This window comes from Polyodon spathula, chromosome 46 (assembly GCF_017654505.1).
Source record: "Polyodon spathula isolate WHYD16114869_AA chromosome 46, ASM1765450v1, whole genome shotgun sequence".
NCBI lineage: Eukaryota > Metazoa > Chordata > Actinopteri > Acipenseriformes > Polyodontidae > Polyodon > Polyodon spathula.
This window is the reverse complement of record NC_054579.1, coordinates 1,344,838-1,368,079: the sequence shown is the minus strand read 5'-3', so window position 1 is coordinate 1,368,079 and position 23,242 is coordinate 1,344,838. Positions and strand designations below refer to the sequence as shown.

General features: G+C 47.1%; 2 protein-coding genes across 2 annotated transcripts; one reads left to right on the top strand and one right to left on the bottom strand.

The window, feature by feature from the left end:
* The first annotated feature begins 1,278 nt into the window (after positions 1–1,278).
* sh3bp1 (SH3-domain binding protein 1) lies at positions 1,279–17,564 on the top strand. Its single transcript, XM_041237855.1, has 19 exons — positions 1,279–1,516; positions 3,796–3,838; positions 4,106–4,210; positions 4,748–4,824; positions 6,105–6,216; positions 6,667–6,804; positions 7,375–7,443; positions 7,870–7,929; positions 7,976–8,006; positions 8,814–8,950; positions 9,631–9,742; positions 10,461–10,542; positions 10,878–10,958; positions 11,827–11,940; positions 12,327–12,424; positions 13,090–13,231; positions 13,706–13,899; positions 16,102–16,173; positions 16,686–17,564. Exons 1-19 carry the CDS (start codon positions 1,467–1,469, stop codon positions 16,952–16,954), a joined length of 1,986 nt encoding a protein of 661 aa, XP_041093789.1. The 5' UTR covers positions 1,279–1,466; the 3' UTR covers positions 16,955–17,564.
* Positions 17,565–19,351: 1,787 nt separating this feature from the next.
* cdc42ep1a (CDC42 effector protein (Rho GTPase binding) 1a) lies at positions 19,352–22,996 on the bottom strand. The gene is made up of 2 exons (XM_041237790.1): positions 22,675–22,996; positions 19,352–20,481 (listed from the first exon to the last, which is right to left on the bottom strand). The coding sequence occupies exons 1-2, from the start codon at positions 22,994–22,996 to the stop codon at positions 19,820–19,822; spliced, it is 984 nt and encodes a 327-aa protein (XP_041093724.1). The 3' UTR covers positions 19,352–19,819.
* Between the last annotated feature and the right edge of the window lie 246 nt (positions 22,997–23,242).

Here is a 23,242-nt window from a genome sequence, read left to right as displayed (position 1 = left end):
TATGTTAACAAGGGAACATTATTCAGCAGCTTTCACTGGACTCTATGAAGCTGAATCAGTTCATTCTATATAGAGGGGGTGCAATTCAATATGTTAACAAGGGAACATTATTCAGCAGCTTTCACTGGACTCTATGAAGCTGAATCAGTTCATTCTATATAGAGGGGGTGCAATTCAATATGAGAACAAGGGAACATTATTCAGCAGCTTTCACTGGACTCTATGAAGCTGAATCAGTTCATTCTATATAGAGGGGGTGCAATTCAATATGTTAACAAGGGAACATTATTCAGCAGCTTTCACTGGACTCTATGAAGCTGAATCAGTTCATTCTATATAGAGGGTGATGCTGCTAAGCTTTTGCCCGCAGCTGTACATGATGTATCGTAATAGAGGCCTGTATCGCTTGTGATACGAGACCCACAGCGTAAAGAATTGACGTGGTAGAGAATCACGACTACAGCTTAAAGCCACAACCGAAAACGAAATATTTACCAGCAGGTCACAGGCTCAAATCCCTCCTCTGCCCCTGACTGACTCAGAGTGTGTCTGACCCTCAGCGAGTCGCTTCACCTCCTTGCGCTCCGTCCTGCGTGATGAGATATTAAATCAACGTCCTATAAGTGACTCTGCAAATAACGCGCAGTTCACAGCCTTCCCCTGTAAAGCGCTTTGTGACGGCGGTCAGCTCTGTATAAAAATGAAGACATTATCAACAGAACGTGTCTCTTGTCTATATTTCTATCAGGCGTGTCTAATTGCAAAGCAAGCCTGGCATGCCTAATCTCGCTCATTTGAACCCTTTCGTGCATGAAACATTGAAAAAAAAAATTGAATACAAAATCAAATATTTCATTGGGGTTTTTTTGCATTGCTTTTCTATGGGGCAAATAATTCCACCCGTGTATTATGAGGCTGTGCATTTGCTCGCTAGTCCGCGCATATATACAGGCTATAGTGTAGCGTGCACGGGGGTTGGCAGCAGCGGGGCGGGCAGGTGATGCCCTCCGTTGCCTCGCCCTGTGTGATGCGCCCGCCTCCCAGCTCTTAAACGGTTGCATAGCTCAAGTTAGCTATAGCATGTGATAAGTACCTTGAACTGTAGCTGTTTAAGAGCTGAAAAGAATAATAATAATAATAATAATAATAATAATAATAATAATAATAATAATAATAATAATAATGCCATATTTTTCTATATAAATGTGACAGAGGCACACTATGTTGCATGCGTCTTTAGCTTCCTTTTTTGTCGTTTGATTGACGTAATTAAAAAAAAAAAACAAATGTACAGCTGCCTGTCTCTGCCCTGCCCCCTTTGCTAAAAAAAAAAAACCCCAAAAAAACCAAACAAAAAATTCTCTTATTTCTAATCCGTGTCGAAACACAGCGGACGGGCTGTCTGTAACAATATACAACCTAGATAGAAGAACCGGCATTAAGGACTCGTGTTTGAATGAGACACGATGATGAAGAAGCAGTTCAATCGTATGAAGCTCTTGGCTGCTGCGGGGAAGTAAGTTTACTGTTGCACTACCTGTTTTTACTGCATTGCCGGGGCTTCCTTAAAAAAACGATTTTATTTCACTTTTTTTTTTTTTTTTTTTTTTTTTTTTTTTTTTTTGCAAGCTTGTTAACAATTAATTTCATGTACTTTACCTTATAAAAATTTACCGCGGTATTTCTCCACTTTGACCCTACGCTTTTTCCGTGGTTATACTCCGTGTTTACTGTAGTTTACCAGACCTCTCTGTGCTTTACAATGCTTCCCTGTGCTTTACCAGACCTCTCTGTGCTTTACAATGCTTCCCTGTGCTTTACCAGACCTCTCTGTGCTTTACAATGCTTCCCTGTGCTTTACCAGACCTCTCTGTGCTTTACAATGCTTCCCTGTGCTTTACCAGACCTCTCTGTGCTTTACAATGCTTCCCTGTGCTTTACCAGACCTCTCTGTGCTTTACAATGCTTCCCTGTGCTTTACCAGACCTCTCTGTGCTTTACAATGCTTCCCTGTGCTTTACCAGACCTCTCTGTGCTTTACAATGCTTCCCTACTTTACCAGACCTCTCTGTGCTTTACAATGCTTCCCTGTGCTTTACCAGACCTCTCTGTGCTTTACAATGCTTCCCTATGCTTTACCAGACCTCTCTGTGCTTTGCAATGCTTCCCTGTGCTTCAGCTGTCACTGTGCTGTATTACAGTTTGCTGTGCTTGTAGTACGGGCCACTTCTATAAGGATTGTTTCAATTTCACTTCTGGCTCTAAACTTACAAAATGCAGCACGCTTCAAAAAAGCATGCAAGTTGTATAATCTGCAGTTGCAGTTTTGCAGAGATCGTTTGATCAATCGACAATGAGATTGTGTGCGTGTGTGTGTGTGGGGGGGGGGGGGGGGCACAACGGAGAGAGAATTGTTCTTTATCAAAGTATTCAGCGCCTGTGCGCACCATTAAAAGCTGACCATCTTTAAAATCCATTCTCTCACCTCTTATTAGCTTTATTAACAGGATCACTGGCCCCTCCCTTTAAAGGAGCGCTGACCATCTTTAAAATCCATTCTCTCACCTCTTATTAGCTTTATTAACAGGATCACTGGCCCCTCCCTTTAAAGGAGCGCTGACCATCTTTAAAATCCATTCTCTCACCTCTTATTAGCTTTATTAACAGGATCACTGGCCCCTCCCTTTAAAGGAGCGCTGACCATCTTTAAAATCCATTCTCTCACCTCTTATTAGCTTTATTAACAGGATCACTGACCCCTCCCTTTAAAGGAGCGCTGACCATCTTTAAAATCCATTACCTCTTATGAGTTTTATTAACAGGGTTGCTGGCTGGCCCTGGTTTTGAATGCTCAGCTGTGGCGATGGGGGGTGAATTTGAATGCATTGCAAACAGAAATCTCTTTCAGCAGCACGGCCTGTGTTTTGAAGCCACTTCATCTCGGCATCTGTGGACCTTTCGTTTCCTCTTGCTGCTCTGAAAACCACAGCAGGCTGCTAATTTAGGAGGTGCTGAGCTAAAAGCTAATCTGCTCTTTGTGGTGCACTGTCTTCATGTGTTCCCCTGCGTGCACAAACTCACCAGGCCAGCAACGATCACACCTCACCCAAACACGAGGGCAGAGGCACAGCGAAGATTCTGTATTAGACTGACGCTGCCTCTCTGCTCTGTGGCTGCTAATCCTGGTGTTGAGGAGAGAGGGACTAGGAGCTGAGAGAGAGGTGTTGAGGGCTAATCTGGGGCTGTGCTCAGAGATAGCTGACCCCCTTCCTCCTCTCTGAGCTCCTGGAGAGAGAGAGAGAGAGTGAGAGACTGACAGCGGCACTACAATGGCTCTGTATTACACTACAATGATAGCACAAGTATAGGGCTGCTGCAATGGGGTGAGGCTGGTAGAATGGGACCACAGTGTGCTCACTATACCCTCAATGATCTTCAATGAGAGACAGGCAGACAGCGGCACTGCAATGGCTCTGTATTACACTACAATGGTAGCACAAGTATAGGGCAGCTGCAATGGGGTGAGGCTGGTAGAATGGGACCACAGTGTGCTCACTATACCCTCAATGATCTTCAATGAGAGACAGGCAGACAGCGGCACTGCAATGGCTCTGTATTACACTACAATGGTAGCACAAGTATAGGGCAGCTGCAATGGGGTGAGGCTGGTAGAATGGGACCACAGTGTGCTCACTATACCCTCAATGATCTTCAATGAGAGACAGACAGGCAGTGGTGTAGCCAATGCAATGAATCTGTATAAATCTAATATTTTTAATTTTATTTTTTTAACAGGGCACAAGATGCGACTGATCTCCTCAGTGAAGACTTGGTACAGGTAATAATAATAAGTAATTATACAATTTATAGATCCTGCAAAATAAATATTAAACCCAACATAATACACCAGTCTAGTCTAGTAACCTGTTATGCACGCGGTGACATCATCACAAGGATAAGATGCAGTGGAGTTGTGGTGAATCCGAGCCTCTGATTGGTTGATTGTCTCGCCTACGGTTTTAGAAGCAGGCTCTGTGTTGCTAGGCAATAACAGCATTCTGCTCTGCCGTTCTACACCCCTCCCCTCGCTTTCTATTGGCTGCAGGTGGAGCAGAGGGTGGAGCCAGCGAAGAAAGCCTCCCAGATCGTCCACAAGAAGCTGATTGGCTGCCTACAAGGACAGCAGGGATTGGACGCCGAGAAACGCATTGTAGGTGTCTGTCTGTCTGTATGTCTGTCTGTCTGTCTGTGTGTCTCTGTTTATGTCTGTCTGCCTGTCTGTCTGTCTGGGATAACGAAATTGAGAATAATGATCTGCAAGCTTCACTCATCTTTTGAATATCTTATCTAACATAACACTAGATGTTAATACTAGATTTAAAACTAAACCACATCAAAACTGTAAATAACAATATACAAATATAATATTGTATATGGCCAAGTACATTAATTGCAAGCTCAGCCTATAGCAATATGTCTCTGTGTGTGCAGGGTGGAGTCACGCAGTCAGGGGAGCGCAGGGGTCCCCGAGGGTCTCCCCTGGTAAAGGCACGGCTGCGTGGGGCGCAGGGGGGGAGTCACACAGCCAGGGGAGCGCAGGGGTCCCCGAGGGTCTCCCCTGGTAAAGGCACGGCCGCGTGGGGCGCAGGGGAGGAGTCACACAGTCAGGGGAGCGCAGGGGTCCCCGAGGGTTCACCCTGGTAAAGGCAGGGCCTTATAGTCTCTTATGTCTTTTTTTCTGTGATAGAAAAAACTGCCCCTGCTGTCTCTGTCTCTTAGCATGGCTGAAAGCTGCAAGGATTTTGATGGGGAGTCCAGCATTCGGTAAGTGACTGCAATGGCTCTGTATTACACTACAATGGTAGCACAAGTATAGGGCAGCTGCAATGGGGCGAGGCTGGTAGAATGGGACCCCAGTGTGCTCACTATACCCTCAATGATCTTCAATGAGAGACAGGCAGACAGCGGCACTGCAATGGCTCTGTATTACACTACAATGGTAGCACAAGTATAGGGCAGCTGCAATGGGGTGAGGCTGGTAGAATGGGACCCCAGTGTGCTCACTATACCCTCAATGATCTTCAATGAGAGACAGGCAGACAGCGGCACTGCAATGGCTCTGTATTACACTACAATGGTAGCACAAGTATAGGGCAGCTGCAATGGGGTGAGGCTGGTAGAATGGGACCCCAGTGTGCTCACTATACCCTCAATGATCTTCAATGAGAGACAGGCAGACAGCGGCACTACAGTGGGACAATGAAACTTTCCAGCTGACCTCGGCAGTCTGAAAGCACGGCGTGTTCTCTTTTAAATTCCTCGGTAGTTTGCTGAGAACACGTGTTTCTTTCGAAAAACTGCCCGTTACAAAGAAGGGAAGTCCGAGGCAAAGGGAGAAACAAATAAAGTACAAACGGAAATCCTACAAGTGTTTTCTGAGCTATCCTTATACTATTGAATTGGTTTCGGGGTTTTTTTTTGTTTTGTTTTGTTTTTGTTTTTGTTTTAATTATTTCTTTCTTCGTTGGGTTTGGTAGTTTTGCGTTTTTAATAAAACAAAAATAAAAACCGTTGTGCGGTAAGCTTTTAACCTTTCAAAGTCCTTTCACAAGTGGAAGCTTGTTTACATATTAAAAGCCGTTGGCAAACACTAACTAATATTAAGCACACCAGTGGTAGCACAAGTATAGGGCAGCTGCAATGGGGTGAGGCTGGTAGAATGGGACCCCAGTGTGCTCACTATACCCTCAATGATCTTCAATGAGAGACAGGCAGACAGCGGCACTGCAATGCCTCTGTATTACACTACAATGGTAGCACAAGTATAGGGCAGCTGCAATGGGGTGAGGCTGGTAGAATGGGACCCCAGTGTGCTCACTATACCCTCAATGATCTTCAATGAGAGACAGGCAGACAGCGGCACTGCAATGGCTCTGTATTACACTACAATGGTAGCACAAGTATAGGGCAGCTGCAATGGGGTGAGGCTGGTAGAATGGGACCACAGTGTGCTCACTATACCCTCAATGATCTTCAATGAGAGACAGGCAGACAGCGGCAGTGCAATGGCTCTGTATTACACTGACGGGTGATTCTGTTTGCAGGAGAGTGCTGGAAATGTGCTGCTATATTGAGAAGACGCTGGCGAAGGCGTTGGCTGATTTTGAAGTTCAGCTGGAGAAAGAAGTTCTGGAGCCTTTGAACAAGCTGAGTGAGGTGAGACCAGCTGAGAGTCTCTCATGCACATAATTATGATCTTTTAACATCATCAAACAAACTACAAAATGATATCACTAAAAAAAAAACATATAAATATATATATATATATATTTCTGAAATGTCATTTTTTTCAATGTCAGTTTTTCGTTCAGTATCTGGAAAACTACAAAGCACTGGGTGTGGAATTCAATATGTTAACAAGGGAACATTATTCAGCAGCTTTCACTGGACTCTATGAAGCTGAATCAGTTCATTCTATATAGAGGGTGATGCTGCTAAACTTTTGCCTACAGCTGTACATAATGTATCGTAATAGAGGTCTGTATTGCTTGTGATACGAGACCCACAGCGTAAAGAACTACAGCTCCCAGCATGCCTCATCTTTGCAACGGATGCAGAGGCATGCTGGGAGCCGTAGTCATTTGCTCCCCTCTCGTTTTATTGCAGGACGATCTCCCAGAGATTCTCAGGAATAAGAAGCTTTTCGCTAAACTGACGACCGACTGGATCAGTGCGAAGAACAGGAGCAGCTCGGGGGGGCAGGAGGAGGTGGAGGAGACCTGGAGGAAACTGGAACAAGTCAAAGTGAGTCCAAAACCCAGCGGCCTCTCCCACTGACGCTACTGGGAAAATAAAACACAGACCATTTTGTAGCACCAGATTTTAAAGATGGTCAGCGCTCCTTTAAAGGGAGGGGTCAGTGATCCTGTTAATAAAGCTAATAAGAGGTGAGAGAATGGATTTTAAAGATGGTCAGCGCTCCTTTAAAGGGAGGGGCCAGTGATCCTGTTAATAAAGCTAATAAGAGGTGAGAGAATGGATTTTAAAGATGGTCAGCGCTCCTTTAAAGGGAGGGGCCAGTGATAATGTTAATAAAGCTAATAAGAGGTGAGAGAATGGATTTTAAAGATGGTCAGCGCTCCTTTAAAGGGAGGGGTCAGTGATCATGTTAATAAAGAAATAAGAGGTGAGAGAATGGATTTTAAAGATGGTCAGCGCTCCTTTAAAGGGAGGGGCCAGTGATCCTATTAATAAAGCTAATAAGAGGTGAGAGAATGGGATAAGCTATATATGTGCAGAAAGTGTGAAATATTTGCGGTTTGATATAATGGTTTCAAACAGGAACTGTCTGTTGTGCGTATTTGTTTCCCTCAGGACATCTATTCGGCAGATCTGTACCATTTTGCGACGAAAGAAGACGACTATGCCAACTATTTCATCAGAGTGAGTTTCTCATGTTTAACAAAATTATTTTTCCATTTACTAGCCCACAGTTTCTTTGAGGGGGCAAAAACTGCAGTTGCCTGCCCTCTAGTGGTCATTTCCAGGAATTTAAATCAGGCTCCCGCTGCATAGCAGTGTGATCCAGTCCTGGTTTCACTAGGAGTTTAATAATAAGACACACCTGAGCTTGTTAGCTAGACACACTGGGGGCTGATCAAGCTGGTAGCAGTGAAACCTGGAACTGTGATCACACTGCTGTGCGATAGGAGTCTGATTTCTGGTGGGATCTAACGTAAGCATTGTCTTGACTCCCTGATTTGTAAAACCGCAGTTCAGAAATCAGGGCTTTTTAGGGGGGGGGGGGGGGGGGGGGGGGGGGGGGTTCCACCCTTCTAACAGATTCTCCATATTTGTGTCTTTGTGAAGTTGCTGGAGCTCCAAGCGCAGTATCACAAGAGGTCCTTCGAAATCTTAGACCCCATGATAGGGGGGGGGGGGGGGGGGAAAGAAAAGAAAAAAAGTAAAAACAAACACCGAACTGAAGGAAAACAGCAACATCACAAGTAAGCCAGCCCTTATTATTTTTAATGAAGGAGTCGTTCAGTGGAGGCTTTTTCTCCAAAGAGACTTCCAGAGACTAGGGGGGTGAACTCTGCATCACCAACAACTGCTGCTGCTGCAGAGTCTCTTCCAATAGGACCTCGTTTGTTTGACGTCTCGTCCGAAGGACGGAGCACAAGGAGGTGAAGTGACTCGCTCAGGGTCACACGCACACACACACACAGGGAGTCAGTGGCTGAGCCAGGATTTGAACCTCCCTTGGCCTCGACTCCACGAGGTGTTAGAAGGCGTCTCTGTCGTTCATATTCAGGAGACGCTGAGAAAGACTTCTAGTGGAAACGTTTGCCATTGAATTGACACTGAAGACGCTGAGAGAGACTTCTAGTGGAAACGCTTGCCATTGAATTGACACTGAAGACGCTGAGAAAGACTTCTAGTCGCTGAATTTATGAAATCTCTTTCAATCCTGTCTTTAGTCCTGTTGAGTGTTTTAACAGTTGTGGATTAACCCTTTCAACCTCAGATAGCAGCGATACAATAAAAAATCTCTTCTAGTGTGTGTGTGTGTGTGTGTGTGTGTGTGTGTGTATATATATATATATATATATATACATGTATATATATATATGGAAGTCTAAAATGCATGAGAGTCTCATATGACCGCGGTGGCATTTTATCCCCCCCATATAAAAAATAATGAAAAACATATTTTCACCAAAAACTGTGACTGTGCTAATTTTCAAAATCTCCCGCATCAGAGCGCTGTCCTCACAAGCATGATTTGTTTCTGCCCGGTTTGCTCCCTGCAGCCTCCCAGGGGAACAGCTCCTCCCAGGGCGTCTACGGCGTCTCTCTGGCCACTCACCTGAGAACCAGCTCCAGACAGATCGCCCTCCCCATTGAAGCGTGTGTGAAGATGCTGCTGGTGAAGGGTATGAGAGAGGAGGTGAGGGCAGCAATGGGCATTCCTGAATCAGACTCCCGCTGCACAGCACTGTGATCCAGTCCTGGTGTCACTAGGAGCTTAATAATCAGACTCCCGCTGCACAGCACTGTGATCCAGTCCTGGTGTCACTAGGGGTTTAATAATAAGACACACGTGAGCTTGTTAGCTAGACACACTGGGGGCTGATCAAGCTGGTAGCAGTAAAAGCTGGAATGGATCACACTGGAGCCTGATTCCCAGCCCTGATCTTTCTGTGTAAATATCCCACTACTACCACCAATATACTGCAGCTCTCTTCACTATAAAATCAGCTACAAACCTCCTTCAACCAAAGTCTATCTACAGGGATGGGAACTCCCGCTGCACAGCAGTGCGATCCAGTCCTGGTTTCACTAGGAGTTTAATAATAAGATAGGAGTCTGATTCCCATCCCTGGTGTCAATCTCAGGTCATGAAATACGAGCTCAGATTCCACTCTATATCGAGAGGTCCAAGTGGCTTTGTCATGAGTGGGTTCACTGGCTGCTCTGACCCTGAGTGGGTGAGGATCTGCTGGTATAGCATAGGATAGAGAAGGATTGCATTGTGGATTCCTAGTATTGCATTGTGCTGTACTGTATTGTATTGTGCTGGGCTCTGCTTTATTGTATTGTATTGTATTTTTATCTATGTGCTCTCAGGGCCTCTTCAGACTGGCAGCTGCAGCCTCTGTTGTGAAGAAGCTCAAGGCGGGGCTGGACTGTGGAAACATCGACCCCACGGAGTTCTACTCCGACCCCCACGCCGTAGCGGGTGAGACACGACCACGAGAGAGAGACGCGGCTTAGTCAAGAACCCAGAGCACTCACCACACCTCCCTGTGCTTTACAATGCTTCCCTGTGCTTTACCAGCCCTCTCTGTGCTTTACAATGCTTCCCTGTGCTTTACCAGACCTCTCTGTGCTTTACAATGCTTCCCTATGCTTTACCAGACCTCTCTGTGCTTTACAATGCTTCCCTATGCTTTACCAGACCTCTCTGTGCTTTACAATGCTTCCCTATGCTTTACCAGACCTCTCTGTGCTTTACAATGCTTCCCTATGCTTTACCAGACCTCTCTGTGCTTTACAATGCTTCCCTATGCTTTACCAGACCTCTCTGTGCTTTACAATGCTTCCCTGTGCTTTACCAGACCTCTCTGTGCTTTACAATGCTTCCCTATGCTTTACCAGACCTCTCTGTGCTTTACAATGCAGACCTCCTGTGCTTTACTTTTCCCAGCTTTACCTCTCTGTGCTTTACAATGCTTCCCTATGCTTTACCAGACCTCTCTGTGCTTTACAATGCTTCCCTATGCTTTACCAGACCTCTCTGTGCTTTACAATGCTTCCCTATGCTTTACCAGACCTCTCTGTATTCCATTTTGCTGTGCTTTTACTATGGGACACTTCTATAGGGAGATCCATTATCTATTAAAACAAGTTTAATTCAAATCAATCTCTGTTTTTTTTGTTTTATATTTCTTTGGCAGGTGCTTTAAAGTCTTACCTGAGAGAGATGCCACAGCCAATGATGACCTTTGAACTCTACAATGATTGGTTTAAAGCAGCCAGGTAAGAATCTTCAATGAGAGACAGGCAGACAGCGGCACTGCAATGGCTCTGTATTACACTACAATGGTAGCACAAGTATAGGGCAGCTGCAATGGGGTGAGGCTGGTAGAATGGGACCCCAGTGTGCTCACTATACCCTCAATGATCTTCAATGAGAGACAGGCAGACAGCGGCACTGCAATGGCTCTGTATTACACTACAATGGTAGCACAAGTATAGGGCAGCTGCAATGGGGTGAGGCTGGTAGAATGGGACCCCAGTGTGCTCACTATACCCTCAATGATCTTCAAAGGCAGACAGTGGCACACAGACAGTTGCTTTTTTTATTCCCCTAGTGAAAAAGACCAACAGAAAAAGCTGGAGGGTTTTCAAGAACTGTGTTGCAAACTGCCACCAGAAAACTACAACAATCTTAGGTGAGTACCCAACTAAACCACCTGAGGGCACTCCCTCCCTCTCTCCCTCCCCTAGAACCACAATCCCTCCCTCCCTCCCTCCCCAGCTCCACTAGATACACACTGCTTCCCTCCCAGTCCCTCCTCAGCTCTACTAGAGCCACACTGCTTCCCTCCCAGTCCCTCCTCAGCTCCGCTAGAGCCACACTGCTTCCCTCCCAGTCCCTCCTCAGCTCCGCTAGAGCCACACTGCTTCCCTCCCAGTCCCTCCTCAGCTCCACTAGAGCCACACTGCTTCCCTCCCAGTCCCTCCTCAGCTCCACTAGAGCCACACTGCTTCCCTCCCAGTCCCTCCTCAGCTCCACTAGAGCCACACTGCTTCCCTCCCAGTCCCTCCTCAGCTCTAACTAGAGCCACACTGCTTCCCTCCCAGTCCCTCCTCAGCTCCACTAGAGCCACACTGCTTCCCTCCCAGTCCCTCCTCAGCTCCACTAGAGCCACACTGCTTCCCTCCCAGTCCCTCCTCAGCTCCACTAGAGCCACACTGCTTCCCTCCCAGTCCCTCCTCAGCTCCGCTAGAGCCACACTGCTTCCCTCCCAGTCCCTCCTCAGCTCCACTAGAGCCACACTGCTTCCCTCCCAGTCCCTCCTCAGCTCCACTAGAGCCACGCTGCTTCCCTCCCAGTCCCTCCTCAGCTCCACTAGAGCCACACTGCTTCCCTCCCAGTCCCTCCTCAGCTCCGCTAGAGCCACACTGCTTCCCTCCCAGTCCCTCCTCAGCTCCGCTAGAGCCACACTGCTTCCCTCCCAGTCCCTCCTCAGCTCCGCTAGAGCCACACTGCTTCCCTCCCAGTCCTTCCTCAGTAATATTTGATTTGTTTTTTTCCAGGTATCTTGTTAAGTTCTTGACTAAGCTAGCGGAGCTTCATGAAGTTAATAAAATGTCCCCCAGCAATATCGCCATCGTCCTGGGTCCTAACTTGCTGTGGCCACAGAACGAAGGGTAAGAGTGCCTTTACCAGACTCAAGGGCAGGCGCAGGGCATGCATTCCTCCATCTTTCTGCTGAAGCGCTTCTCCCATTGTCAGGAAACTCGTTCTGAACATTATTCAGCTCCAGTTCTTGAGAAGATCAGATTCTCTCTGTCTGTGTCCATTCTCTCACCTCTTATTAGCTTTATTAACAGTATTGCTGGCTCCTCCCTTTAAAGGAGCGCTGACCATCTTTAAAATCCATTCTCTCACCTCTTATTAGCTTTATTAACAGGATCACTGGCCCCTCCCTTTAAAGGAGCGCTGACCATCTCTGAAATTAGCGCTGTTCTTGTTGGGTGCTCTGTGTGTGTTTGTGACGGGGAGCCTGTGTTTTTGTCTCTGTGTGTCCCTGCAGCGAGACGTTGATGCTGGACATGGCGACCGCATCCTCGGTGCAGGTGGTGAAGGTCATCGAGCCTCTCATTCAGTTTGCAGACAGGCTGTTCCCTGGAGGTAAGCAGAGTCCTTCCCTTCAGGAAAGATCACAGCGAACGGGCAAGAATTTCAAAAAAAGAGTGAAATATTTCAAACCAACAGACCGTTTTCTGGTCTCTGCTACCACTGTAAGTTTACTCAATCACACAGAGGAGCTTACTGGTTTAGTACTGGTGTAGACTGGTTTAGTCCAGCGCTTCCCTATTGGTTTTCTTTCCAGTTGGTCTCCCAGTTACTGAACCAGACCCTCTATTGAATTCATAGTTACAGGAGGCTGTGTGGGTCCTGGGTTAAAGAAACAGGCTTGTAACCAAGAGGTTCAAATCCCAGCTCAGCCCCTGACTCTGTGTGTGTGTGACCCCGAGCGAGTCACTGAACCTCCTTGTGCTGCGTCTTTGGGGTGAGACGTTGTAAGAGACTCTGCAGCTGATGCATCGTTCACACACCCTAGTCTCGACAGAGATCAGGGCTGGGAATCAGACTCCTATTGCACAGCAGTGTGATCCAGTCCAGGTTTCATTGCTACCAGCTTGATCAGCCCCCAGTGTGTCTAGGTAACAAGCTCAGGTGTGTCTTATTATTAAACTCCTAGTGAAACCAGGACTGGATCACACTGCTGTGCAGAGGGAGTCTGATTCCCAGCCCTATGGTTGCTGATTATAGCTGTTTTTCAATCCTTACAGATGTCGATTTTGATATCCCGACCCTCCCCAGCACCCCAACGGCAGTAGAGAAAGCCGTCCCACCTCCAGAGGAGAAGACAGTGGAGGAGCCAGCAGTCCAGACGGCGCCCCCTACAGGCAGAGGCAGCATAGCCCCAGACAGGTAAGGGAATAACACAGATGCCTATCTGTGCTTCACGCCCCTATGTTTTGGCCAGGTTGTTTTTTGGGGGGGGGTTGAAATGACGCGATTTGGCATCTCAAAATGTTTCCAGTTACATTGTAATGAGGCACTGCTGAGGTGTTAATCGGAGTCTCGGCACGCCTGCATGATTTAAATTTTTACCATATCTTTGGTTTAATTACAGTTCAATTAGTCGTTTGTTTGTCATTCTGTCGTTAGCCAACCCCTTTTCAGTAACTGCGTTTGTTCAGGGAAAGAATAAGTTCTCTGGTGTGTTTGTGTGTTTTGTAGCAGTGATTGTAATTGCTGGTTATTTATAAACACAGTAAAACACGTTTCTGTAATAATAAGGCGCTGTTTATGTTATTTTCCAGTGTTATTGTAATTGCTGCAGTGTAACTGTACACTAATTATAATTGAACGACACAGCACTGGAATTCTCTGTTCTCTCAGCCCCCCGAAGTCCAGCCTTCAGGTCAGTACCTCCGCTCCAGCCATCATAAAGTCCGGTTCTGTGACACGACAGACCAGCCTGTGGGACAATATGAACCAGAACCAGAACCAGAACCGGGGCGGAGAGACCCAGGCCATCCAGACACCAGCCCCCGAGACCCAGCCTCTCCCAAAACCTGGGGAGCCCTGCAGAGGTGAGAGGCTTCGCTAGTGATCTACAGCAGTGGCCAACAGCTTTACCTGTGGAATGAACTTGCCGGCTAGGACTACGGCTCCCAGCATGCCTCTGCTCCCGCGGCAATGGTGAGGCATGCTGGGAGCTGTAGTTCTTTACGCTGTGGGTCTCGTATCACAAGCGATACAGACCTCTATTACGATACATCATGTACAGCTGCGGGAAAAAGTTTAGCAGCATCACCCTCTATATAGAATGAACTGATTCAGCTTCATAGAGTCCAGTGAAAGCTGCTGAATAATGTTCCCTTGTTAACATATTGAATTGCACCCCCTCTATATAGAATGAACTGATTCAGCTTCATAGAGTCCAGTGAAAGCTGCTGAATAATGTTCCCTTGTTAACATATTGAATTGCACCCCCTCTATATAGAATGAACTCCCTCAGCTTCATAGAGTCCAGTGAAAGCTGCTGAATAATGTTCCCTTGTTAACATATTGAATTGCACCCCCTCTATATAGAATGAACTGATTCAGCTTCATAGAGTCCAGTGAAAGCTGCTGAATAATGTTCCCTTGTTAACATATTGAATTGCACCCCCTCTATATAGAATGAACTCAGGGACCCTGTATTGACTCCAGGTCTCTCGTTTCCAGTGAAAGATGTCTGAATAATGTCAGGGACCTTGTTCTCAGGTCTGAATTGGCACCCCCTCTCTTGTATAGGGACCCTGAATGACTTCAGGTCTCTCGTTGTCAGGGACCCTGTTTTGATGTGACTCCAGGTCTCTCGTTGTCAGGGACCCTGTGTTGATGTGACTTCAGGTCTCTCGTTTCCGGGGGACCCTGTTTTGATGTGGTTAGGTCTCTTGTTGTCAGGGACCCTGTTTTGATGTGATCAGGTCTCTCGTTGTCAGGGACCCTGTTTTGATGTGGTCAGGTCTCTCGTTGTCAGGGACCCTGTTTTGCTGTGACTCCAGGTCTCTTGTTGTCAGGGACCCTGTTTTGATGAGACTCCAGGTCTCTCGTTGTCAGGGACCATGTTTTGATGTGGTCAGGTCTCTCGTTGTCAGGGACCCTGTTTTGCTGTGACTCCAGGTCTCTTGTTGTCAGGGACCCTGTTTTGATGTGGTCAGGTCTCTCGTTGTCAGGGACCCTGTTTTGCTGTGACTCCAGGTCTCTCGTTGTCAGGGACCCTGTTTTGATGTGACTCCAGGTCTCTTGTTGTCAGGGACCCTGTTTTGATGTGATCAGGTCTCTCGTTGTCAGGGACCCTGTTTTGCTGTGACTCCAGGTCTCTCGTTGTCAGGGACCCTGTTTTGATGTGGTCAGGTCTCTCGTTGTCAGGGACCCTGTTTTGATGTGACTCCAGGTCTCTCGTTGTCAGGGACCCTGTTTTGATGTGACTCCAGGTCTCTCGTTGTCAGGGACCCTGTTTTGATGTGACTTCAGGTCTCTCGTTGTCAGGCACTCTGTTTCGATGTGATCAGGTCTCTCGTTGTCAGGGACCCTGTTTTGATGTGACTTCAGGTCTCTCGTTGTCAGGGACCCTGTTTTGATGTGACTCCAGGTCTCTCGTTGTCAGGGACCCTGTTTTGATGTGACTCCAGGTCTCTCGTTGTCAGGCACTCTGTTTTGATGTGATCAGGTCTCTCGTTGTCAGGGACCCTGTTTTGATGTGACTCAGGTCTCTCGTTGTCAGGGACCCTGTTTTGATGTGATCAGGTCTCTCGTTGTCAGGGACCCTGTTTTGCTGTGACTCCAGGTCTCTCGTTGTCAGGGACCCTGTTTTGATGTGACTCCAGGTCTCTCGTTGTCAGGGACCCTGTTTTGATGTGACTCAGGTCTCTCGTTGTCAGGGACCGTTTTGATGTGATCAGGTCTCTCGTTGTCAGGGACCCTGTTTTGCTGTGACTCCAGGTCTCTCGTTGTCAGGGACCCTGTTTTGATGTGGTCAGGTCTCTCGTTGTCAGGGACCCTGTTTTGATGTGATCAGGTCTCTCGTTGTCAGGGACCCTGTTTTGATGTGACTCCAGGTCTCTCGTTGTCAGGGACCCTGTTTTGATGTGACTCCAGGTCTCTCGTTGTCAGGGACCCTGTTTTGCTGTGACTCCAGGTCTCTTGTTGTCAGGGACCCTGTTTTGATGTGGTCAGGTCTCTCGTTGTCAGGGACCCTGTTTTGATGTGACTCCAGGTCTCTTGTTGTGTGTCGGTCCTCACAGGCCCGGATCTGCGCTGCTGTTTGAAAATCCTTCAGCAGACGAACCCTCTGATCCGCCTGTTGGGCCCGGCCGGTGAGTCTGAGCAGGGATCGGGCGGGGCTCCGAGGGGCGGGGCTCTGAGGGGAGGGGCTCCGAGGGGCGGGGAGAAGGGAAAGAGACAGGGCTATCATGGTTTGAGGTCAATTCTCTTTTACAATCAATTCCCAATAGAAGCATTACCACTGGCCCCTCCCTTTAAAGGAGTGCTGACCATCTTTAAAATCCATTCTCTCACCTCTTATTAGCTTTATTAACAGGATCACTGGCCCCTCCCTTTAAAGGAGCGCTGACCATCTTTAAAATCCATTCTCTCACCTCTTATTAGCTTTATTAACAGTATCGCTGGCCCCTCCCTTTAAAGGAGCGCTGACCATCTTTAAAATCCATTCTCTCACCTCTTATTAGCTTTATTAACAGTATCACTGGCCCCTCCCTTTAAAGGAGCTCTGAGCATCTTTATTTAAATTGTTTTTCAGAAATACTGGGGGGGGGGGGAATTATTAATTTCTTAATAATTAATTTCTTTTTCTTTTTCTTTTTCAAAGCCAAAAAATCTGCAAACCACAGGCCTGCCATCACCCAGGCCCCAGCTTGTGAACCGACTTCCAAAGCACTGAACCGGATCAAGCCTCAGGCTCAAGTGAACACCCCAGCCCACAGGGAGAGCTGCGCCTCCAAGCCTAACCCAACCCTCCAGGCCCAGGCTTCACCGCAAAAGGCAGCCAGAGGGCGGAACCGCGCTAAAGGCGGTCTCAAAGTGCCCAATTTCCCCCCGCCCCTCCCTCCTCAGCAGCCAATCAAAAAACAGGTGTAGTCTCCTTCAAAGTAAGCTCCTGAAAAGGTAGTTTTGACCTGTTACAGAATCTGCGACGGACAATGGCTTTTCCAGGAATCTCTGGAGAGGGTCTCCACGTATAAAATCAAAAAATGGTGCAAACTTTTTTTTTTGTGGTCAAACTGTGACCCCATTTTGTTAACCCTGTTAGTCCTGGAGTTCTGCCTTATCTTGGCATCCTGCCGTTGTGTGTGTGTGTGTGTGTGTGTAGTTCAATAATCAGGACGGACGGGGTTAAGTTCGAGGTGAATTCCGCTCCACGCTCGTAGCAACAGGAGAGAGCTCCCTAGCAACCAGAAGTTATTGCCATCTTTGGTTTTGCAGATTTATCACTTCTTTGTCCTGTATAAAGTGCTTTAAATGTGTTCTGACCAATTTATTGTATAGTCCAATTAAAAATATAATTTAATTTAATTTAATAATATGCTAAGGCTTGGACAAAATAATAGGAACACCTGCCACAGCACTGTCAGTATCACAGCATGGCGCTAATTCACCTGCTATACCACTGTCAACAGCACAGCATGGGACTGATTCACCTGCTATACCACTGTCAACAGCACAGCATGGGACTGATTCACCTGCTATAGCACTGTCAATAGCACAGCATGGGACTGATTCACCTGCTATAGCACTGTCAATAGCACAGCATGGGACTGATTCACCTGCTATAGCACTGTCAATAGCACAGCATGGGGCTGATTCACCTGCTATAGCACTGTCAATAGCACAGCATGGGACTGATTCACCTGCTATAGCACTGTCAATAGCACAGCATGGGACTGATTCACCTGCTATAGCACTGTCAATAGCACAGCATGGGGCTGATTCACCTGCTATAGCACTGTCAAGTATTTACCCAACAGTATGGGCTACATATGGCGGGTGTTCCTAATTGTTTGGTCCTGCCCGTTCGTCTGCCTGCGCTGGATTTTACAGCACTAAATGAATTAAGACAGCTGAAATCTGTTTTTGTGTTTGTATATAGAGAAGCCACAAGGGTATAAAAACGTTTTATTGTAATACTGATTAATCATATTGATAAGTGCACAAAAATACATTTCATTTTATTTTATTACACAGAAATTAAAAGCAAAACAAAAGCCATATTATGCATTTGAATGGTTTGTTTTGTTTTAAAAAATATATATATAATAATAATAATAAACCACATTTAAGTGAGATATTATTGCATTTTCTAATTATGAATTATATTGAAATTGTATATGGAAGATTTTAGAGTCATTATTAAGACATTAATGCATATATGTTTATCAAAAATTATATTTCGAGATATATTGTATAATTCTGTACAATGGCATTCTTTGGTATGTATTTCACGTTAGTGTTTCTGTATCTCTTATTTCAGTCTGGCGTTCCAGTCTCCTTGTCTCTCAGCGCCTAAACTAGTGTCCCGAAGGACTATGGGATTTGTAGTTCTGTTCACATCGCCTCTCATATGCTCGACGGCTCGGAAAACTACAAACCCCAAAGTGCTCGTCTCCTGTAGTGTTCCGGTTTTACAGCTTTAAAAACTGCAGCTCCCAGAGTGCAACACTGCTCAAGCATTTTGCCTTACTTCTAAAAAACGGTTTTAGCAAAACTACAACTAGGATGGCTGCTTTCCAAAATTCACTTGTAGTTTTTTTTTTTTTTTTATAAAACTACAATACCCACAATACTTTGCTTTTAATATACCTGGATGAAGCTATATTTGCATCCTGAACCATTCAAAGTCAGAATACCACAGCAGTGACGTCAAGAAGTGATAATTCCTCTAGAGGAAAATATACTTGAACTCTGACCCATTCGACTCCTCCAGACCATCGCTGTCAACTACAAAATAATGTCTCGTTTACAATCACTCGACAGCACAGAAATGTTCATTAGTGATCAACACAATGAGAACACGTTTAAACGATGCCAAGCTGAAACCGGAGAGGAACGGGAAATTAAAACAAGGTAAAGGCGAATCATCCAGATAAAGCCGAAGCGCTGACGGATAACGAGACAGAACGTCTGCACAGCCCTGAAACACGAGGCTTAAAAAAACACCCGACTGTACCGCTGAACCTCGTCTTCTTTAATATCAGCATCGCAAGGGCGTCCGCGGATTAGAAAAAATACCAGACACGCCTCTTCAGAGTTACAGGAAAACAATCCCATCCCGGGTCTCCAAGACAGTTTAGAAACTCCGCCTTCACTCTCAGAGTTTATGACATCACAGAAACCCTGGGTGGAATTATTATCCTGTAACTCGCTGAAGCCCATCTATTATTCTCTCTCTCTCTCTCTCTCTCTCTCTCTCTCTCTCTCTCTCTCTCTCTCTCTCTCTCTCTCTCTCTCTCTCTCTCTCTATATATATATATATATATCTTATCATAATTCCCTTAGCTGTTCTGTAAACTGTAATAATTGCGTATAGATCTAGCCTAGAATTCATTATTCCCTTTGGAGCTGTAGTGAGAATCTGAATCAGTCATTTCAGCTCCACGGTAATCTCTCGATCGCAGAGATGGTTTCAGATTTATTGCTTGTGTCGTCGCTTCCAGCGATGCTGAATGCGGAGTTGTAAGATTTCGTCTTGCCTTCTGTCCAAGAAGGCAGTATCTCTTTTAGTTAGCAGCGCAGTCCGGAATATTTAGAGTTGAAATGAAGTTAAACACATCGCTGTCAGTAGTTGCTTTTTCGTTTGCTGTGTTTCTGTGGTAGAAATGTTGCCTTTTGCTGTGTGGGAAGAAATGGTGATCTAGATCTGTCCCCACTGTCTATTTTTCCTCAGTGTGCTCCCCCCCCCCCCCCCCAGCGTTTGTCCAACACTATATATGTACATATATAGAGATCTTAAACTTTAATTTCAGACTCTTCTGGGTAAGCAAATGGAGGTCTCTTTGGCGATGGGGTCGTCTCCAAATCTACGTCGCTTTCCTCGTCGCTGTCCTCAGGGTCCGCTTTTGAGGGACCGGGACCCCCGTAGTGGCGGGACAGCACGCTGGCCGCCTTCTGAAATCTCTCGGCTTCCATAGCAGGGTCCTTTCCGGTGTGGCCCGCCTCTTCTGGCGTTACCCTTTTAAGATCCTCCTCCTCCTCCTCCTCCTCGGAGTGGGCGTCGCAGTTTTGCCAAGCCGAGCATTCCGCTCTTAAAGGGGCGTCCCAGGGTTCCGTCCCTCTTAAACGGGCCGGGCTGGAAACCGGGGAGTCGCGTCTGCCCGGTGACGTGGAGCCTTCCGAGCTCTGGTTGGCCCCGAAAATGTCGCAGGGGCCCCCAAAGAGCCCCATGACCTCGCTCATCAGAGAGGGGCCCAAGTCCAACTTGAAGGACGTCATGGAGTCGGAGCGCTGCAGGAGGGAGTCGTCCTCCTGATGATCCGGAGGGGTGCCGGGGTCCGGAGGGGTGCAGGAGCGCCGGCTGTCTTGGAATTCCGTGTCGGGATAGTCGGAATTCTCCCCAGGCTGTTTTTCCAAGCGAGAGAGGCGCGGTAAGGTACAGAACCCGGATTCGACACCTAGGGAGAAGAGACCAACGCAGGAATGAGTTACAGAGACAGGGCGAGAGACTGAGTTAGTTATTATTGTGATTATTATTATTATTATTATTATGTATTTATTCACCGACACCTTTATCCAAGGCGACTTACAGAGACCAGGGTGTGTGAACTATGCGTCAGCTGCAGAGTCGCTTACAACAACGTCTCACCCGCAGGACGGAGCACAAGGAGGTTCAGTGACACACACACACACACACACCCAGAGTCAGTGGCTGAGCCTCGATTTGAACCTCCTGGTATCAAGACCCCCTTTCTCTAACCCGCTGGACCACACAGCCTCCTAATCCCAGAACAAAAGACGATTTTGAGCCTTTTAAAATCTCTGAAGGATATGACGAGCTCTCCAGCCTATACTTTAAGTAACACAGAAGCCAGGACCAGAGAGGACACACAGTGTGGGACTGAGGGGATAGAGGGGAGGAGACACGTCGTCATCTTCTTCGCACAGGGAGCAGGGTGGGGGTGGAGCGGGTCAGCTGTCGATGCTGAAGCACTGGGATCCTCCGAGACCCGACTTGTGACACAGTTCTGAGATCGATCTCTGATGGGCTTTCTGATGGCATAAAGAACTACAGTTCCCAGCATGCCTCACCATTGGTGCATAAGCATGCTGGGAGCCGTAGTCCTAGCCAGCAAGTTTATTCCACAGGGTGATTGTGACACAGTTCTGAGATCGATCAGCTGCTGTTTACCAGAAGAGCTCTGATGGGCTTTCTGTTTTATTTCTCATGAGGCTTTGGGGCTACATTGCTGTTTTCCCTCCCAGTTGACTTGTTATGACCCAGCTTGACGTGCTACTACATTTGTCCACCAGATGGCAGCACAACCCAAAAACTAACAAACACTGCTGTCTGCTTTGACTTTTAAACTCAAGAACACAATCCTCGATTTTGTGATCATTTTTTAATCTGATTTGTAATGTGGAGACATGTAACCCGGCAAGAGTAACATTTTCAGATTTTTTTTTTTTTCAAAATCAATTAAAACGATTCCGTATGAAAAGTAAACTCCATCGCAAAATAATAGGATTACAAAATCTGGATTAAAAAAAATTATTCAGATTGCAGGGTTTGAAAAAGACGGCCGCTGAAGACTCTCTGACTTCTGTCTGACTCACCTCTGAACCCTCTACTGCCCCTGATACTGCGAGGGAGGGAGGGAGGGAGACAGGGAGAGGGAGACAGACAGCCAGGGAGGGAGAGGGGGAAGGACGGACAGGGAGAAGGAGAGAGACAGTCAGGGAGGGAGAGGAAGACGGAGAAGGAGAAGGAGAGTGAGACGGAGAGGGTGAGGGACGGGGAGGGGGGGAGCTCTATATATAGATGGCTATCGGCATGTTAATTGCAGATCTGTTCTTTCACTCGTGTTTGTTTAAGTGACGCGGTTTCCTGCAGTGTTTCCCCTGAGTGAGTCACGCTGCACAGGCTCCATCTGAACAGATCAACAGATTGCTTTGTTGTGGATCTGCTCAATGAAAACCAATTGACACCCCGCACTGACACACACACACACTCACTGACACACACTGAGACACACAGACTATAAAGCTAATAAGAGGTCACAGAACGGATTTTAAAGATGGTCAGCGCTCCTTTAAAGGGAGGGGCCAGTGATGCTGTTAATAAAGCTAATAAGAGGTGAGAGAATGGATTTTAAAGATGATCAGCACTCCTTTAAAGGGAGGGACCAGTGATCCTGTTAATAAAGCTAATAAGAGGTGAGAGAATGGATTTTAAAGATGGTCAGCGCTCCTTTAAAGGGAGGGGTCAGTGATCCTGTTAATAAAGCTAATAAGAGGTGAGAGAATGGATTTTAAAGATGGTCAGCGCTCCTTTAAAGGGAGGGGCCAGTGATCCTGTTAATAAAGCTAATAAGAGGTGAGAGAATGGATTTTAAAGATGGTCAGCGCTCCTTTAAAGGGAGGGGTCAGTGATCCTGTTAATAAAGCTAATAAGAGGTGAGAGAATGGATTTTAAAGATGGTCAGCGCTCCTTTAAAGGGAGGGGTCAGTGATCCTGTTAATAAAGCTAATAAGAGGTGAGAGAATGGATTTTAAAGATGGTCAGCGCTCCTTTAAAGGGAGGGGCCAGTGATCCTGTTAATAAAGGTGAGAGAATGGATAGACAGATGGAGGAAGGTGGGGGTGCTCACCGTAGGAGTGGCTGGCGTCCTGCGGGCTGGCCGGGGTGCTCTGGAACAGCGCCCTCCGCAGGCTGCCGTTGGGAGTGCCGGCAAGCTGAGGCAGAGAGACTGCGTTCTTGATGATAGGGGAGACGGCCGGCGGGGAGGGGGAGAGCTCCCTGGAGCCCCCCCTGGCACGAGAACCGGAGTTGGGCTTCCTGACCTGCCGGAATGTCCTGGAGAAGAAGCCCCCGGATTTGGGGTCGGGCTCGGGCTCCCTGCCGCCGTGGTTGCTGAGGAAGGAGGTGTCCCCGAAAACGTCGCCCCCGCGCCCGACGTGCATGGTGTGCATATCCACTGGAAGTTTCTCCCAGCTCTTCAAAGCTGGCAGCTTCCAGGGCTGCTTTCTTAACTAACTGATCAGCTCCTATTCCACACTGCAGCCCAGCGCTCATCTAACCACTGAGCTCCTCAAACCCACTGCCTTCCACACTGCAGCCCAGCTTGCTGTTTGAGTTCGACACCCAGCCTCTTGCAGCCCAGCGCTTTCTTTATCTAACCACTGAGCTTCAAACCCACTGCCTTCCACACTGCAGCC